Source organism: Salmo salar, chromosome 19 (assembly GCF_965601325.2).
Source record: "Salmo salar chromosome 19, fSalSal1, whole genome shotgun sequence".
Taxonomy (NCBI): Eukaryota; Metazoa; Chordata; class Actinopteri; order Salmoniformes; family Salmonidae; genus Salmo; species Salmo salar.
This window is the reverse complement of record NC_138309.1, coordinates 90,127,440-90,147,499: the sequence shown is the minus strand read 5'-3', so window position 1 is coordinate 90,147,499 and position 20,060 is coordinate 90,127,440. Positions and strand designations below refer to the sequence as shown.

General features: G+C 44.5%; 1 protein-coding gene across 1 annotated transcript in view; it reads right to left on the bottom strand.

The window, feature by feature from the left end:
• Positions 1 to 7,433, bottom strand: part of LOC106579759 (glycogenin-1) — a 30,435-nt gene extending 23,002 nt beyond the window's left edge. Inside the window, exons 1-3 of the mRNA XM_014159923.3 lie at positions 7,301 to 7,433; positions 3,523 to 3,658; positions 78 to 252 (exon numbers count right to left, since the gene is read on the bottom strand). Coding sequence (XP_014015398.1) covers positions 78 to 252; positions 3,523 to 3,658; positions 7,301 to 7,310 — 321 coding nt within the window. The 5' untranslated portion in view covers positions 7,311 to 7,433. The remainder of the gene's footprint in view (positions 1 to 77; positions 253 to 3,522; positions 3,659 to 7,300) is intronic.
• Between the last annotated feature and the right edge of the window lie 12,627 nt (positions 7,434 to 20,060).

Genomic DNA, 20,060 nt, shown 5'->3' with positions numbered 1-20,060 from the left:
TGACTAAAATGTAAATGTAACTCTACCGTACCAGGGGGAGTGTGTACAAATGGAAACCAGTGTTTCCTGTGTCTCACCAGCGTGTCTGCGTCCATGAACACACATTTAGAGTAGTGCGTGAGGGTCCAGCAGTGTAGCTTGGTGAAGGTCACTCCCAGGTCAGGTCTCTCCATCAGGGCCAGGTGAGCTGCGTCTCCGCTGTCCAACACATCCACCAACAGTACCTCGTCAAAGATCTTGTGAAGAACTCCCCTGGTGGTGGGAGGAGGAGGAGGCAGAGGAGAGGGGGAGGAGGCAGAGGAGAGGAGAGGGGGAGGGGGCAGAGGAGAGGGGGAGGAGGCAGAGGAAGAGGAGAGGGGGAGGAGGCAGAGGAAGAGGAGAGGGGGAGGGGGCAGAGGAGAGCAGAAGGAGGCAGAGGAGAGGAGAGGAGGAGGGGGCAGAGGAGAGGAGAGGGGGCAGAGGAGAGGAGAGGGGGCAGAGGAGAGGAGAGGGGGCAGAGGAGAGGAGAGGGGGCAGAGGAGAGGAGAGGGGGCAGAGGAGAGGAGAGGGGGCAGAGGAGAGGAGAGGGGGCAGAGGAGAGGAGAGGGGGCAGAGGAGAGGGGGCAGAGGAGAGGGGGCAGAGGAGAGGGGGCAGAGGAGAGGGGGCAGAGGAGAGGAGAGGGGGAGGAGGCAGAGGAGGCAGAGGAGGCGGGGGCGAGGAGGCAGAGGAGGCGGGGGCGAGGAGGCAGAGGAGGCGGAGGAGAGGAGGAGGCAGAGGAGAGGAGGAGGCAGAGGAGAGGAGGAGGCAGAGGAGAGGAGGAGGCAGAGGAGAGGAGGAGGCAGAGGAGAGGAGAGGAGGAGGCAGAGGAGAGGAGAGGAGGAGGCAGAGGAGAGGAGAGGAGGAGGCAGAGGAGAGGAGAGGAGGAGGCAGAGGAGAGGAGAGGAGGAGGCAGAGGAGAGGAGAGGAGGAGGCAGAGGAGAGGAGAGGAGGAGGCAGAGGAGAGGAGAGGAGGAGGCAGAGGAGAGGAGAGGAGGAGGCAGAGGAGAGGAGAGGAGGAGGCAGAGGAGAGGAGGAGGCAGAGGAGAGGAGGAGGCAGAGGAGAGGAGGAGGCAGAGGAGAGGAGGAGGCAGGCAGAGGAGAGGAGGAGGCAGAGGAGAGGAGGAGGCAGAGGAGAGGAGGAGGCAGAGGAGAGGAGGAGGCAGAGGAGAGGAGGAGGCAGAGGAGAGGAGGAGGCAGAGGAGAGGAGGAGGCAGAGGAGAGGAGGAGGCAGAGGAGAGGAGGAGGCAGAGACAGCATAACATACCATGAATATGGTACTTCAACTCTAGGGCGGGGCCGGGGCATTCAACTCTAGGGCGGGGCCGGGGCATTCAACTCTAGGGCGGGGGCGGGGCATTCAACTCTAGGGCGGGGCCGGGGCACTCAACTCTAGGGCGGGGCCGGGGCACTCAACTCTAGGGCGGGGCCGGGGCACTCAACTCTAGGGCGGGGCCGGGGCACTCAACTCTTACCCTACGAGGTCCGGAGCCTGCAAGTTCTGTTCCATCTGACAATGAATTACAGCCACCTGGTGTCCCAGGTGTAAATCATTCCTTGATTAGAGGGGATCAATTAAATAAAACTCAGTGGATCTGGCTTGGAGGTCGAGATTTCAGTTTGAAGGCCGTAGGGGAAGTGAGAATGTTCTGGTGTGGGAGACAGGGTATGTTTAGGCCCCGGAACATTACCTCTAACAGGTCTAGGATCAGCTCTTCCAACTCCAACGTTGTAGGATTAACACGGGCATCGGAATAGATAGGATCAAGTCTTCAACTCCAATGTTACATGTAATAGGTTGAGAGCATAATAATGCAACTCATCTTCTCTAGGACGTTATGGGAACCAGATAGTCGTTTGATGCACAGGCGAGGTCATTTTGAGTATTGAATAGCTCAGTGTTTATGTCGAGACATACTGTTTATTGTAGTGGCTGCAGCTCCATCTCCTCTTCCCGCCGATATAAAGTTTGAACCTATCCCATAACATGGGGTTTGTGAAAGTGGCCGTTTTCTACACAAGAAAAATCACCTGTAAAACCCAAACTGTGTGAGCTACCAACTAATGTCACCAATATGGAGACTCTCACCAACACAACAGCTGGTTTGATCTACGACATCCACAAGTTCACCGCAGTCATCTGAACGCTGTCGTGGAAGTCCTCATTTCCATGAGGTCTTATCACAAAACCACCTGTCCAGACCCGAACCGTTGGAGCTACAATATGGAAAGGGGAGACTAGCGAACACTAAGGTGCCAGTTGTTCTGCTCTACGATGCACAAGCTTCATGAGAGTCATCTGAAGGTAACCCAGTACCGGGTTGTAAAAATTGCAAAAAGTGCATGGGGTGAAATGTGCCAAAAATAACACGAGTCTAAATGTATTTTCTTACATTTTCAGATATAGGAGACTTCAAAACCTTGTTCCTTATGATTGTTTTTCTTTTTTTTACTTAGTTGACATATATGAATGTGTCATTCAAAGCATTTCTGTGGGTTATAGCAGTAAAGGCCAAACTCAATGTTTCATAAAATAATCGATAGAGATATCTATATCTACCTATAAGGGGTCCTAAAATTCAAAAAAATAAAAAAGCTAAATTAGATTTTATGACCATCTAAAACTCCATATGTTAGCTTAGTAGATATTCCGATCTATGGGCTTAGACCTATAAGGGTTATTAAGGGAAATTTAACTGAGAAGTGACAGGTTTTTACATACATGGTCAGAGAGTTCAACTCAGATATCTTCTGCTGGCATTTTCTAAACAATGCATATTATTTATTGTATACTACATTTTGGTTTCAAATCTCTTAAGTCTAACAAAAATATGCTTAGAACAGTGACAAATTGTCAAATGTTGGGAATAAGATTTGACAAAATATATCACCAATTACTGCTCCAAAAAAATAAGTAAAATATATATATTTTTTTTTTTAAATGGTAGGGCAAAATAAAGTAAGCCATTCTGAACTTTATGTGCAATTTTCTACCATTTTGTGCCACTCAAGCCTTTTCCCCTATCCAGCCATTCTCTAGCTTACTGCTGCAGTTACCTGCCAAAATAAAGGAAACAGTGTCTTAACAGGGCATTGGTCCGCCACGAGCCGCCAGAACAGTTTCAATGCACCTTGGCATAGATTCTACAAGTGTCTGGAACTTCCTGTGTGGAAGCACCTGCGATATACTTTCTATCCCTCATTTACTTATGTTTCCTTATTTTAGGCAGTTACCTGTAGAATGGACGGAGAGGTATCTCACTGAATATTACATTGCCATTCCTTCATCCGCAACGTCATGTGCACAACATCTAAGAAACTCCATTTCTAGAAAGACGTATTTGGGTGTTTTTGGACATTTTGTTCATGTCGTCCCCCCCCCACCAGAGTCCCATACTACACATCGAGGATGATGAAATTAATCACTGGTTGGGGTCAATTCAACAACAAGTGAAACCATTTAGATTTGGTTGTAAAACATTGTTTTAATAATAAAAGGTTCTTACTTGCAGGGATCAGAGACGTGGGGTCCAATCATCACCACCAGCTTCCTGGTTGTCTCGTGGTTCCTCAGGGACTTGCCCAGGACCATGGCTCCTCTGGCATAGTTATCATTGGTGGCCAACGTCACGAAAGCCTGGTCTGGATGGGGGGGGGGGGCATAACTTGTTAATACAAACTTAGCATTAACGTTTTTCATTAGGTTCAAATGGTGTGAATCCAGAGGTAAATTTACTTAATTGCTATAACCTACTCTTAACCTTCCCCCCAAAAAAATACTTTCAATTAAAATACAAACTGAGTCACATTGAGATTAAACATCTACAAGAGAGCCCTGTACACATTACAATAAAAAAACAGATTAAAACACACAGGTATAAAACAATATCATTCAGCACAATATTTTTGTTTATATAAAAGCAATTTCATTCAACTACATAGAGGTCCTCAATCAGTAATGTAAACTGTGAGTGACACCAGCCCATCTAACTGCAGTGAACTCTGCAGATTGGGCCACAAATTAGGGTAAAAAAAAAAAATGCAGATTTTCACAAATCGGTGGAGACTGGAGGCATCTAGTGTTATCCATTCCTGTGAAAGGGTTTGGTAACTTATCATTCTTATCCTAGTTAAATGTTACAGAGGGAGTTTGTCAGATTGCTTTGTAAATAAATAGAGAATGCAGCTCTTAGAAACAGATCTCCACCTGACATGTTTATAGAGATCACAACGAGTCCTGAAATTGTCCCGTGATAAAACGTACTGCGGAACGGTAGACGGCATCCAGGGTTTTAAAACGGAGGTTGTACCGTACGCATGTAAACAATATCACCAAAATACAATACAGGAAGAAGCGTTTGAATAATCTCCCTCTTATTTTCAATACTAAGGCATGATTTATTTCTATTTAAAAAAAAAAGTATTGATCTTAGCTTAGTCAGATTTTCTATATGCGTTACAAAAGGACAACTTGTCATCAATCCAGACACCCAGCTACTTCTACTGAGAAACAAGCTCAGTTTGGGATCATTGAGACACCTGAAACCCCACCTCTTCAAGGAATACCTAGGATAGGATAAAGTAATCCTTCTAACCCCCCCCTTAAAAGATTTAGATGCACTATTGTAAAGTGGTTGTTCCACTGGATATCATAAGGTGAATGGACCAATTTGTAAGTCGCTCTGGATAAGAGCGTCTGCTAAATGACTTAAATGTAAATTTATAGTGCAGATATTCCATGTTCATTCTCTGAGCCTCTTTACTGTGTTGCCACCATGCTTGATGCTAGGTACAAGGACCGCTACTGCGATGCAGACAAGAAACAGGGTTTAGGTGAAATGTTACAGACACAGCTGGACAAGATGGAAACGGACAGTGTGCACCGAATACAACAGCTGCTAAATTGTAATTCGCTCCCATGGCCTATTTATTGCCTTACCTCCTCATGCCTTTTGCACACACTGTATATAGACTCTTCTACTGTGTCATTGACTTGTTTATTGTGTTATTGGTTTGTTTACTCCATGTGTAACTCTGTGTTGTTGTTTGTGTCGCAATGCTTTGCTTTATCTTGGCCAGGTCGCAGTTGTAAATGAGAACTTGTTCTCAACTAGCCTACCTGGTTAAATAAATAAAAATTAAATTGTGAAATACTTACGAGCCCTTAACGCAGCTGAAGAAATATAGTGAAGAAAGTAGACTAAATTAAAGTAAAAAAAAATTGTGAGGGAGTGATGTCCAATGGTCTGTGGCAGTTTTAACAATGACACCAATGTCTGAATGCCAGACAGAATGGCCAAGGGCTTGATGATGTCTACTTTGGCATATTGTGCCATATAGGAAAATCTATAAAACAGCCCCATAGACTCACATCTCAACAATGGAATGATTGTAAGTTAACAAAGGCCAAATAGATTCATGTTATTATAATGCCAAATGTAAAAACTGCCAGTTAATATTAGCAGTCCTGGCTGGTCAGTTAAACAATCCCCTGGTATCGTAAACACTGTGTTAGGTCTTGGGGGGCCAACTGGATAACAGCCTGGTAAAAAGAAACCACTGGGTACAAAACCTCCATTGTGTTGAGATGCCAAACCAGGTACAGCTGAAGTGTAATTATGTATTTCCAACTGTACCTCCCAACACAAACTCTCCCACCCCTTATTGCCATTGGTCCCAAGAAAACAGCTGATGTTATATTATAAGCAAGAAATACCCCCAAAAAACTGTCCCCAGAAGGCTGTTTGTTCTATTGGACGTAAGCTACTCTGCTGGTAAAATACACTTTGTATGACAAGCACAGAAAGACAAGCTGTTGGCCTTCAGGCCTCAACCTACTGACTATATGAAGACCTAAACTTTAGGTGTTTAGGTCCTAAAGAGTGCTGCTATTACAAAAGGCAGATGACCATGGGAGGACCATCCTTTTGTAAGTCATGGGGACAGGATGTCAGGTTTCACTACTGCATTTTCGACAGGCACAACTGTCCTTTTAGTGTGCACCTTGTCTGGGCTTAAGGTGGACCTATTTAGGCTTAATATAATGACACTTAGTGAGAAGGCTGCGTATGTTTACAGGACATGCAGTAAACAAGTTGTAGCAAGAATACTTCTGGCTGTCTACAGCAATGTGGCCTCCAGGTACAGTCTGCGAATGAACCAAACACTAGATCTGCACTGTCTTCTAGGATTAGAGTCCCCAGTGGGACCAGCCTCCTACATAAAGTATTCTCCATCTCAGGCTGCAAACGCAGCATTTCTCTCCTTAACTATATTTAATGACAGGGTGTCAAATATATAAATAATAATATAACTTTATTGGTCAATTTTGCAGAAGGTCCAACCAAAAGATGTCTCCTGCTTTTCACCAAACGGCTCCAAAAACAGGTTTTGGAGAGGTGCAAGGGAGGGGCTGCCACAGGGCGCCTGGGGTGCTGTACCTTGGTTAAGGGCACAACGGCAGGCAGTGGAATCTACGATTTGATACCAGAAACCCTCAAAATGAAGGCCAGAATTGACGAGTTGCACCAACTATGTCTAAAACTTGTGGATTTCGATGAAGGAAAAAAAACCGTATTTTGGTTGCTTTAACGGTGGGTTCGTTTTTTTTCCACGAGTTCCCAGTTGTAGTAAACTCAAAACGCAGGTTGAGAGAGGCTCTGAGTAAGAAAAGGATTCATTTGCAGCCTGAATGGAGGACGTTATGTATGAACCGGTCCACGGGCTACACCGGTATTAACGGCTGGGTACATTACTCCCCGCCGACCACCGGTATTAACGGCTGGGTACATTCCTCCCCGCGAACCACCGGTATAGCGGCCACTACCGGCTGTTCAGGCTACGTGTGAATATGGGGTTACAACTAGGGCGAGACCGGGCAACAGCAAAACTCATTGACCCAAACATTAACCTACTCCGTTATCCACACAGCCGTAAGACGTATCGATACGTTTTGTATTAAGAAAGTTCATGTTACAAAACACGCGGTGATGGAAAAGCAGAAAAGGTACTTTAAATATCAAACTCGGCCAGTTTCCACATGCGCGTTGATGTATCACGGACCGACAAACCAAAACGGCAACAAACCAAACTGTACATTTCTCAACGTGCCATCCCATCATTTACATACGACGGACATTGTTGCAACTCCACAGTAACTTTTTTTTAAACCTCTGACAGTGGGAACAATCATGACAAGTTAGTTAGTTAGTTTCCACCGTGGCTGCCACAGCCAAACTTCCGCCGCATCATCCAAGGATTAGATTGTAACAAACCGTCACGTACCTTTTGACATTATTGCTGGTAGAAGTTGCAGATGATCTGGTAGATTAGACACAGCAACTTCGTTAGGAAAGGACAAGCCTACTACATGGAGGTGAATTTATAGACGCATGTAGACCGTGGGTCACGTGACAGGGTCTAGGCACACACCCACTTCTGCGCTATCTGTGACAGGGATCTGCAACTGGCGGCCCGCGGATCAAAATCTGGCCCGCAGGTGATTTTATTTCGCTCCAGAGGTTGCTGAGCAAAAAAACAAACAATTGTTTTATGTATTATTATTTTATTGTTGGACACAAAAGACTGTAAAAAACACCAGCAAATCAGCTCCAAGTGTTTAACATTTTGGAAATCTGTTCCAAAGTATTCCCATTCATAATAGAGAGATATATGTGACCGTATACAAACATAAACAAGGTTTGATATGATTATGTTTTAGTCAAATATAATATCTGTTTGGGCTTCTTGAGGTCAATTTGCAGTCTATTCATTATTTGCAATTATGTTCCGGTCCCATGACCATCCGCTCAAGAAAAAAATCTGCCCTCAACTGAATCTAGTTGATGATCCCTGATCTATGGAGAAGGACCTCGTCGGAGAAGCCCCTCTTCGAGGTCCACTATCCCTTTTCATTTGCGGAGGCTTTCCAGACAGACGATGACCAGCGCCGGGTTTGTATTTAAATACTGAAAAAATATATAAACGTAACATGTAAAGTGTTGGTCCCATGTTTTCATGAGCTGAAATAAAAGATCCCAGACATTTTCCATATGCAGAAAAAGCTTATTTCTCTCACATTCTGTGCAGACATTTTGTTTACATCCCTGTTAGTGAGCATTTTCTTCTTTGTCAAGATAATATATCCACCTGACAGGTGTGACATATCAAGAAGCTGATTAAACAGCATGATCATTACACAGGTGCACCTTGTGCTGGGGACAATAAAAGACCACTCTAAAATGTGCAGTTTTGTCAGACAACACCACAGATGTCTGAAGTTTTGAGGGAGCATGTAATTGGCATGCTGACTTCAGGAATATTGAATGTTAATTTCTCTACCATAAGCCGCCTCCAACATAATTTTAGAGAATTCTTCACCTCCGGGACACTTGGACAGCTAATGAAATTGAGGAGTATTTCTGTCTGTAATAAAGCACTTTTGAGGGGAGAAACTCATTCTGATAGGTTGGGCCACGCTCCCCAGTGGGTGGGCCTATGCACTCCCAGGCCCACCCATGGCTGCACGTCTTCCCAGTCATGTGAAATACATACAGTACCAGTCAAAAGTTTGGAGAAACCTACTCATTCAAGGGTTTTTCTTTATTTTTTAACTTTTTTTCTACATTGTAGAATAATAGTGAAAATATCAAAACTATGAAATAACACATATGGAATTGTGTAGTAACCAAAATAGCAAAAAGAGTGTTGAACAAATCAAAATATATTTTACATTTGAGATTCTTCAAAGTAGCCACCCTTTGCCTTGATGACAACTTTGCACACGCTTGGCATTCTCTCAACCAGCTTCATGAGGTAGTCACCTGGAATGCATTTCAATTAATAGGTGTGCCTTCTTAAAAGTGAATTTGTGGAATTTCTTTCCATCTGAATGCGTTTGAGCCAATCAGTTGTGTAGCCCTATTTGGTAAAAAACCAAGTCCATATTATGGCAATAACAGCTCAAGTAAGCAAAGAGAAATGACAGTCCATCATTACTATAAGACATGAAGGTCAGTCAATCCAGAACATTTCAATAACTTTTACAGTTTCTTCAAGTGCTCTGATGAAACTGGCTCTCATGAGAACCGCCATAGGAAAGGAAGACCCAGAGGTATCTCTGCTGCAGAGGATAAGTTCATTAGAGTTGTCTGCACCTCAGATTGCAGCCCAAATAAATGCTTCACAGAGTTTATTAAGTAACAGACACATCTCAACATCAACTGTTCAGAGGAGACTGCATGAATCAGGCCTTCATTGTCAAATTGCTGCAAAGAAACCACTACTAAAGGACCAATGAGAAGAAGATACTTTCTTGGGCCAAGAAACACGAGCAATGGCCATTAGACCGGTGGAAATCTCTCCTTTGGTCTGATGAGTCCAAATTGGAGATTTTTTGGTTCCAACCGCTGTGTCTTTGTGAGATGCAGAATAGGTGAACAGATGATCTCTGCTTCTGTGGTTCCCACCGTGAAGCATGGAGGAGGTGGTGTGATGGTGTGGGGGAGCTTTGCTGGTGACACTGATTTATTTAGAATTCAAGGCACAGTTAACCAGCATGGCTACCATGCTGGTTAATATGCTGGCTACCATGCTGGTTAATATGCTGGCTACCATGCTGGCTAATATGACTAGGACTATAATTTGTTTTCAACATGACAATGACCCAACACACGTTCAGGCTGTTTAAGAGCTATTTTACCAAGAAGGAGAGTGATGGAGTGCAGCATCAGGTGACCTGGCCTCCACAATCACCCGACCTCAACCCAATTGAGACGGTTTGGGATGACCGCAGAGTGAATAAAAAGCAGCCAATAAGTGCTAAGTATATGTGAAAACTCCTTCAAGACTGTTGGAAAAACATTCCAGGTGAAGCTGGTTGAGAGAATGCCAAGAGTGTGCAAAGCAATCATCAAGGGAAAGGGTGGCTACTTTGAAGAATATAAAATATATTTTGATTTGTTTAACAAGTTTTTGGTTACTACATGATTCCATATGAATTATTTCATAGTTTTGATGTCTTCACTATTATTCTAAGTTGTAGAAAAGAGTAAAAAATAAAGAAAACCCTGGAATTTAATTTTATTTATTTTATTTCACCTTTATTTAACCAGGTAGGCAAGTTGAGAACAAGTTCTCATTTACAATTGCGACCTGGCCAAGATAAAGCAAAGCAGTTCGACAACATACAAAAACACAGAGTTACACATGGAGTAAAACAAACATACAGTCAATGATGCAGTAGAAGAAAAAAAAAAAAAAAGACTATATACAATGTGAGCAAATGATGTGAGATAAGGGAGGTAAAGGCAAAAAAATGCCATGGTGGCAGAGTAAATAAAGTATAGCAAGAAAAACACTGGAATGGTAGATTTGTAGTTTGAAGAAAGTTCAAAGATAAAATATAAATAATATGGTGCAAAGGAGCAAAATAAATAAAATAAATAAATACAGTAGGGGAAGAGGTAGTAGTTTGGGCTAAATTATAGATGGGCTATGTACAGGTGCAGTGATCTGTGAGCTGCTCTGACAGCTGGTGCTTAAAGCTAGTGAGGGAGATAAGTGTTTCCAGTTTCAGAGATTTTTGTAGTTCGTTCCAGTCATTGGCAGCAGAGAACTGGAAGGAGAGACGACCAAAGGAGGAGTTGGCTTTAGGGGTGACCAGAGAGATATACCTGCTGGAGCGCGTGCTACAGGTGGGTGCTGCTATGGTGACCAGTGAGCGGAGATAAGGGGGGACTTTACCTAGCAGGGTCTTGTAGATGACCTGGAGCCAATGTGTTTGGCGACGATTATGAAGCGAAGGCCAGCCAACGAGAGCGTACAGGTCGCAGTGGTGGGTAGTATATGGGGCTTTGGTGACAAAACGGATGGCACTGTGATAGACTGCATCCAGCTTGTTGAGTAGGGTATTGGAAGCTATTTTGTAAATGACATCGCCGAAGTCGAGGATTGGTAGGATGGTCAGTTTTATGAGGGTATGTTTGGCAGCATGAGTGAAGGATGCCTTGTTGCGAAATAGGAAGCCAATTCGAGATTTCACTTTGGATTGGAGATGATTGATGTGAGTCTGGAAGGAGAGTTTACAGTCTAACCAGACACCTAGGTATTTGTAGTTGTCCACAAATTCTAAGTTAGAACCGTCCAGAGAAGTGATGCTGGACAGGCGGGCAGGTGCAGGCAGCGATCGGTTGAAGAGCATGCATTTAGTTTTACTTGTGTTTAGGAGCAGTTGGAGACCACGGAAGGAGAGTTGAATGGCATTGAAGCTTGTCTGGAGGGTTGTTAACACAGTGTCCAAACAAGGGCCAGAAGTGTACAGAATGGTGTCGTCTGCGTAGAGGTGGATCAGAGATTCACCAGCAGCAAGAGCGACATCATTTATGTATACAGAGAAAAGAGTTGGCCCAAGAATTGAACCCTGTGGTACCCCCATAGAGACTGCCAGAGGTCCAGACAGTAGGCCCTCCGATTTGACACACTGAACTCTGTCAGAGAAGTAGTTGGTGAACCAGGCGGCGCAATCGTTTGAGAAACCAAGGCTACTGAGTCCGCCGATGAGGATGTGGTGATTAACAGAGTCAAAAGCTTTGGCCAGGTCAATGAATACGGCAGCACAGTATTGTTTCTTATCGATGGCGGTTACGATGTCGTTTAGGACCTTGAGCGTGGCTGAGGTGCACCCATGACCAGCTCTGAAACCAGATTGCATAGCGGAGAGGGTGCGGTGGGATTCTAAATGGTCGGTAATCTGTTTGTTGACTTGGCTTTCGAAGACCTTAGAAAGGCAGGGTAGGATGGATATAGGTCTGTAGCAATTAGGGTCAAGAGTGTCACCTCCTTTGAAGAGGGGGATGACAGCAGCTGCTTTCCAATCTATGGGAATCTCAGACGACACGAAAGAGAGGTTGAACAGGCTAGTAATAGGGGTTGCAATAATTTCGGCAGATAATTTTAGAAAGAAAGGGTGCAGATTGTCTAGCCCAGCTGATTTGTAGGGGTCCAGATTTTGCAGCTCTTTCAGAACATCAGCTGAATGGATTTGGGAGAAGGAGAAATGGGGGAGGCTTGGGCGAGTAGCTGTGGGGGGTGCAGTGCTGTTGAATGCAGTAGGGGTAGTTAGGTGGAAAGCATGGCCAGCCGTAGAAAAATGCTTATTGAAATTCTCAATTATAGTGGGCTTATCGGTGGTGACAGAGTTTCCTAGCCTCAGTGCAGTGGGCAGTTGGGAGGAGGTGTTCTTATTCTCCATGGACTTTACAATGTCCCAGAACTTTTTAGAGTTGGAGTTGCACGAAGCGAATTTCTGTTTGAAAAAGCTAGCCTTGGCGTTTCTAACTGCCTGTGTGTATTGGTTTCTAACTTCCCTAAAAAGTTGCATATCGCGGGGGCAGTTCGATGCTAATGCAGAACGCCACAGGATATTTTTGTGTTGGTTAAGGGCAGTCAGGTCTGGGGAGAACCAAGGGCTATATCTGTTCCTGGTTCTAAATTTCTTGAAAGGGGCATGCTTATTTAAGATGGAGAGGAAGGCATTTAAAAAAAATAACCAGGCATCCTCTACTGACGGGATGAGGTCAATATCCTTCCAGGATACCAGGGCCAGGTCGATTAGAAAGGCTTGCTCGTTGAAATGTTTCAGGGAGCGTTTGACAGTGATGAGTGGAGGTCGTTTGACCGCTGACCCATTACGGGTGCAGGCAATGAGGCAGTGATCGCTGAGATCTTGGTTGAAAACAGCAGAGGTGTATTTAGAGGGCCCGTTGGTTAGGATGATATCGATGAGGGTGCCAGTGTTTGCAGCTTTGGGGTTGTACCTGGTGGGTTCATTAATAATTTGTGTGAGATTGAGGGCATCAAGCTTGGATTGTAGGATGGCTGGGGTGTTAAGCATGTCCCAGTTTAGGTCACCTAGTAGCACGAGCTCTGAAGATAGATGGGGGGCAATCAGTTCACATATGGTGTCCAGAGCACAACTAGGGGCCGAGGGGGGTCTATAGCAGGCGGCAACGGTGAGAGACTTGTTTTTGGAGAGGTGGATTTTTAAAAGTAGAAGTTCAAATTGTTTGGGTACAGACCTGGATAGCAGGACAGAACTCTGCAGGCTATCTCTGCAGTAGATTGCAACACCGCCCCCTTTGGTCGTTCTGTCTTGTCTGAAAACGTTGTAGTTAGGGATGAAGATTTCAGAGTTTTTGGTGGACTTCCTAAGCCAAGATTCAGACACAGCTAGGACATCCGGGTTGGCGGAGTGTGCTAAAGCAGTGAATAAAACAAACTTAGGGAGGAGGCTTCTAATGTTAACATGCATGAAACCAAGGTTATTACGGTTACAGAAGTCATCAAAAGAGAGCGCCTGGGGAGTAGGAGTGGAGCCAGGCACTGCAGGGCCTGGATTCACCTCTACATCCAGCTTGTTGAGTAGGTCTGAATGAGTAGGTGTGCCCAAACTTTTGACTGGTACTGTAGATTAGGGCCTAATGCATGTATTTCAATTGATTGATTTCCTTTTATGAACTGTAACTCAATATAATTCATTGAAATTGTTGAATGTTGCATTTATATATTTGTTCAGTAGAGTATGTTGTGTATGGGCATATTCAGTACAAAAACGTTTTGGACCATTGCAGAAAGAAATGCCATGAATATAACACATTTCTATCCAGTGGTGTAGTGGTGCTGTATACACAGGTATACCACCCACTTATTCTGTAGTGCATGGGTTAGCATGCACTAGCATGGGATGCTAATATGACTAGGATTATCATCAGCTAGTGGGTTGCTAATATGACTAGGATGATCATCAACCTGCATGGGACGCTAATGTGACTAGGATTATCATCAACTAGCATGGGTTGCTAATATGACTAGGATTATCATCAACTAGCATGGGATGCTAATATGACTAGGATTATCATCAACTAGCATAGGTTGCTAATATGACTAGGATTATCATCAACTAGCATGGGATGCTAATATGACTAGGATTATCATCAACTAGCATAGGTTGCTAATATGACTAGGATTTTCATCAACTAGCATAAGTTGCTAATATGACTAGGATTATCATCAACTAGCATAGGTTGCTAATATGACTAGGATTATCATCAACTAGCATAGGTTGCTAATATGACTAGGATTATCATCAACTAGCATAGGTTGCTAATATGACTAGGATAATGCCTCTGGCCGCTGGACGTGGAAGGAAAGTTGATTTGAAAACCAATAGACCAGGAGAGCGTATATATATATATATATATATATATATATATATATATATATATAGAATAATTCCCTCCACATTTCTATGGTGAGATTTTGGCTAGGCTACTTTGAAGCAAGTTGAGACAGGCTTCATAATATGAAGTAAAACGTCTAGGTTTCAAACAATTAAGGAGCAGGAATAATATAGCGATGCTAACGACAGGGATAACCGTCTTCTGGTAGATGGAAAGGCTTTTCCCAAAAATCTTCTCAGTTAAATATTAACTAGCTCCAAAGTAGCGTATGCTATGATTATTTGCATCAATGGTCATGATTATTTGCATCGATCTATTAGCCATTTGTTTCCCAAACTCTATCTCATGTGCGTTACAGAAATACCTCTAACTAAACAACAGTTATAGGTGCCTGCACAGTTGAATTAAAGGGTAACTACACAAAAAAATAAACATTTCTTAGATCTTTCCCAGACCTCTAAATAATTGAATTTCAGAAAAATCATAAACGTGTGAATTTCTGACTCAGTTGACAGCCTCATTTATCTATTTCAATAGTAGGCCTACTATTAGCCTACTGCACAGTACAGCTTGGGTTGGCCTGACTGTGAAAGACCAATATGAACAGTACAGCTTGGGTTGGCCTGACTGTGAAAGACCAATACGACCAGTACAGCTTGGGTTGGCGTGACTGTACAAGACCAATATGGACAGTACAGCTTGGGTTGGCGTGACTGTACAAGACCAATATGAACAGTACAGCTTGGGTTGGCGTGACTGTACAAGACCAATATGGACAGTACAGCTTGGGTTGGCGTGACTGTACAAGACCAATATGAACAGTACAGCTTGGGTTGGCCTGACTGTGAGAGACCAATATGAACAGTACAGCTTGGGTTGGCGTGACTGTACAAGACCAATATGGACAGTACAGCTTGGGTTGGCCTGACTGTGAGAGACCAATATGGACAGTACAGCTTGGGTTGGCCTGACTGTGAAAGACCAATATGAACAGTACAGCTTGGGTTGGCCTGACTGTGAAAGACCAATATTGGATTTTTATAATTTTAGGTCATTCAGAGTGTATGTCACTGTTTCACACAGGGCGCCTTTCCTTCTCCAGGCATCACTACACCACTGGGCATCACTACACCACTGGGCATCACTACACCACTGGGCAACACTACACCACTACACCACCGGGCATCACTACACCACTGGGCATCACTACACCACTGGGCATCACTACACCACTGGGCACCACTACACCACTGGGCATCACTACACCACTGGGCATCACTACACCACTGGGCAATACTACACCACTATACTACTGGGCACCACTACACCACTGGCCCCACTACACCACTGGGCATCACTACACCACTACACCACTACACCACTGGGCATCACTACACCACTGGGCATCACTACACCACTGGGCACCACTACACCACTACACCACTGGGCACCACTACACCACTGGGCATCACTATACCACTGGGCACCACTACACCACTGGCCCCACTACACCACTTGGCATCACTACACCACTGGGCATCACTACACCACTGGGCAACACTACACCACTGAGCATCACTACACCACTACACCACTATACCACTGGGCACCACTACACCACTGGCCCCACTACACCACTGGGCAACACTACACCACTGGGCAACACTACACCACTACACCACTACACCACTGGGCATCACTACACCACTGGGCACCACTACACCACTACACCACTGGGCATCACTACACCACTGGGCATCACTACACCACTGGGCATCACTACACCACTACACCACTGGACATCACTACACCACTGGGCAACACTACACCACTGGGCACCACTACACCACTGGGCAACACTACACCACTGGGCAACACTACACCACTGGGCATCACTACACCACTACACCACTGGGCATCACTACACCACTGGGCACCACTACACCACTACACCACTGGGCACCACTACACCACTGGGCACCACTACACCACTGGGCACCACTACACCACTGGGCACCACTACACCACTATGCATCACTACACCACTGGGCATCACTACACCACCGGGCATCACTACACCACTGGGCACCACTACACCACTGGGCATCACTACACCACCGGGCATCACTACACCACCGGGCACCACTACACCACTGGGCATCACTACACCACTGGGCACCACTACACCACTGGGCATCACTACACCACTGGGCACCACTACACCACTGGGCACCACTACACCACTGCACCACTGGGCATCACTACACCACTGGGCAACACTACACCACTACACCACTACAACACCAGGGTTGTGGGTTCGATTCCCACAGGGGGCCAGTACAGAATTATTTATTTTTTTAAATGTATGAAATTGTATGAAATGTATGCATTCACTACTGTAAGTCGCTCTGGATAAGAGCGTCTGCTAAATCACTAAAATGTAAGATGTACACCACTGGGCATCACTACACCACCGGGCACCACTACACCACCGGGCATCACTACACCACTGTTTCTATCTGAACGTTGGCCAAGGTTGTGTCCGTCCTCCTGCTGAACGCGGACCTGGTAACCATTTGTCCGTAACTATGTGAAGCTAGCCAAAGTACCAATTAGACATAAATGTGCAATTTGCAGTTCGACTTTAAAATATAAGTCCATAATTGAAAGTGATGCAAACGGATACAAATAGTGGAATCATGCTATAAAAACTGTTGAAATCCCACCGTGGGTGTATTAGAGTGCATAATTGTCACATCCTGATCTGTTTCACCTGTCTATGTGTTTGTCTTCACCCCCCACCAGGTGTCTCCCCCTCCCCTCGTTATCCCCTGTGTATTTATACCTGCGTTTTCTGTTTGTCTGTTGCCAGTTCGTCTCGTTCTGTCACATCCTACCAGCGTGTTCCCGTGTTTCCTGTGCACTAGTTTCTGGTTTTCCTAGTCTTCCGAGTTCTGACCTTTCTGCCTGTCCTGACCCTGATCCTGCCTGCCGTCCAGAACCTGGCTGACTATTTGCCTGCCTTGACTTACCTTTTGCCTGCCCCTCGTACTGTAATGAACTCTGAGACTCGTACTATCCGACCTCCTGTGTGGAGCACTTCCTCTTCAGGAAACTCAGTGCTGTAAGTGGAGCACTTCCTCTTCAGGAAACTCAGTGCTGTAAGTGGAGCACTTCCTCTTCAGGAAACTCACTGCTGTAAGTGGAGCACTTCCTCTTCAGGAAACTCACTGCTGTAAGTGGAGCACTTCCTCTTCAGGAAACTCACTGCTGTAAGTGGAGCACTTCCTCTTCAGGAAACTCACTGCTGTAAGTGGAGCACTTCCTCTTCAGGAAACTCACTGCTGTAAGTGGAGCACTTCCTCTTCAGGAAACTCACTGCTGTAAGTGGAGCACTTCCTCTTCAGGAAACTCACTGCTGTTTGAGGAATGCATAGTTTTTCTTCCCCCCCCAAGGAGATCTTTGTTGTAGAATACACACGTGTTGATCTAACTAGTCAGTCAATTTCAGCCAATAACTTATGATTTCTGATGTAATTAAGACACCTTTTCACTGCTATTTCCACTGATAGTGTTATATGTGTGTATTGTAATGTACAGTGCATTCAGAAAGTATTCAGATCTCTTGAATTTTTCCACATTTTGTTACGTTACAGCCTTATTCTAAAATGGATTAATTATTTTTTTTCTCATCAATCTACAGACAATACCCCACAATGACCCAATACCCCACAATGACTCAATACCCCATAACGACTCAATACCCCATAACGACCCAATACCCCATAACGACCCAATACCCCATAACGACCCAATACCCCATAACGACTCAATACCCCATAACGACTCAATACCCCATAACGACTCAATACCCCATAACGACTCAATACCCCATAACGACTCAATACCCCATAACGACTCAATACCCCATAACGACTCAATACCCCATAATGACTCACTACCCCATAATGACTCAATACCCCATAATGACTCAATACCCCAAAATGACAAAGTGAAAACAGGTTTTTAGAAATGTTTGCTAATTTGTAAAAACAGAAATACCTTATTTACATAAGTATTCAGACCCTTTGCTATGAGACTGGAAATTGAGCTCAGGTGCATCCTGCTTCCATTGATCATCCTTGAGATGTTTCTACAAATGGATTGGAGTCCACCTGTGGTAAATTCAATAGATTGGACATGATTTGGAAATGCACACACCTGTCTATATAAGGTCCCACAGTTGACAGAGCAAAAACCAATCCATGAGGTTGAAGGAATTGTCGGTAGAGCTCCGAGACAGGATTGTGTCGAGGCACAGATCTGGGGAAGGGTACCAAAACATGTCTGCAGCATTGAAGGTCCCCAAGAACACAGTGGCCTCCATTCTTATTAAATGGAAGAAGTTTGGAACCACCAAGACTCTTCCTAGAGCTGGCTGCCCGGCCAAACTGACCAATCGGGGGAGAAGAGCCTTGATCTTCAACAAAGTACTGAGTAAAGGGTCTGAATACTTATGTTAATGTTACATTTTTATTTTTAATAAATTAGCAAACATTTATAAAAACCTGTTTTTCCTTTGTCATTATGGGGTATTGTGTGTAGATTGATGAGGAAAAAAACCACAATTTAATCAATTTTAAAACAAGGCTGTAACGTAACAAAATATGGAAAAAGTCAAAGGGTCTGAACACTTTCCGTAGGCAAGTTATTATTTAACTCAAGGAACATTAACGAACATATCAGAATACTGTTGTCCACTTAGGCATCATGGTCTCCATTCGTCACCAATAAGCCACGTGGCAGCATAGTTTACAATGTACAGAGGTTATCTTCAGAATTTTCACTCATATTCACACATTCAAATCAAATTTCAAATCAAATGTATTATATATATATATATATATATATATAGCCCTTCTTACATCAGCTGATATCTCAAAGTGCTGTAAAGAAACCCAGCCTAAAACCCTAAACAGCAAGCAATGCAGGTGTAGAGCAAGGAGTCCTGAGGCATGGTCCTAGGGCTCAGGTCCTCCGAAAGAGAAAGAGAGAATTTAGAGAGAGCATATTTAAATTCACACAGGACACCGGATAAGACAAGAGAAATACTCCAGATGTAACAGACTGACCCTAGACCCCCGACACAAACTACTGCAGCATAAATACTGGAGACTGAGACATCAGGAGACACTGTGGCCCCATCCGATGACACCCCCGGACAGGGCCAAACAGGCAGGATATAACCCCACCCACTTTGCCAAAGCACAGTCCCCACACCACTAGAGGGATATCTTCAACCCACCAACAACTGAACAGCAATGAATGCATACATTTCATACATTTTTTTCCCCCCATACTGGTCCCCCATGGGAATTGAACCCACAACCCTGGTGTTGCAAACACCATGCTCTACCAACTGAGCCACACGGGACCACCATCCTGCTTTGACGTTGGAAATGACGTGGTGTGCCCAGTGGGTTGGGTGGGGTTTTTGCATTAGTTCTGGTCAGATGCATTGTGGTGATACAGAACATTGCAGGTGGGCCTATTTTAAATGCACTTACTATAGCATTTTGAGATTGTTTATCAATGAAAAGAGGGTTATACATTAATAAATGTATTGTTCTTCTTCTTATTGTTAATACATACTGAGCAACAGGAACATCAGACACGAGACAGGCGTTTGGAAGCGTATGGGGCGATGTTGAAATTATGCAACTGGTTGGATGGATTACTACCCTGTGCCTCTCTTTGCCCCTACCGATGAAGAAATGCCCAACAATAACAAATCACAGGGATATGTA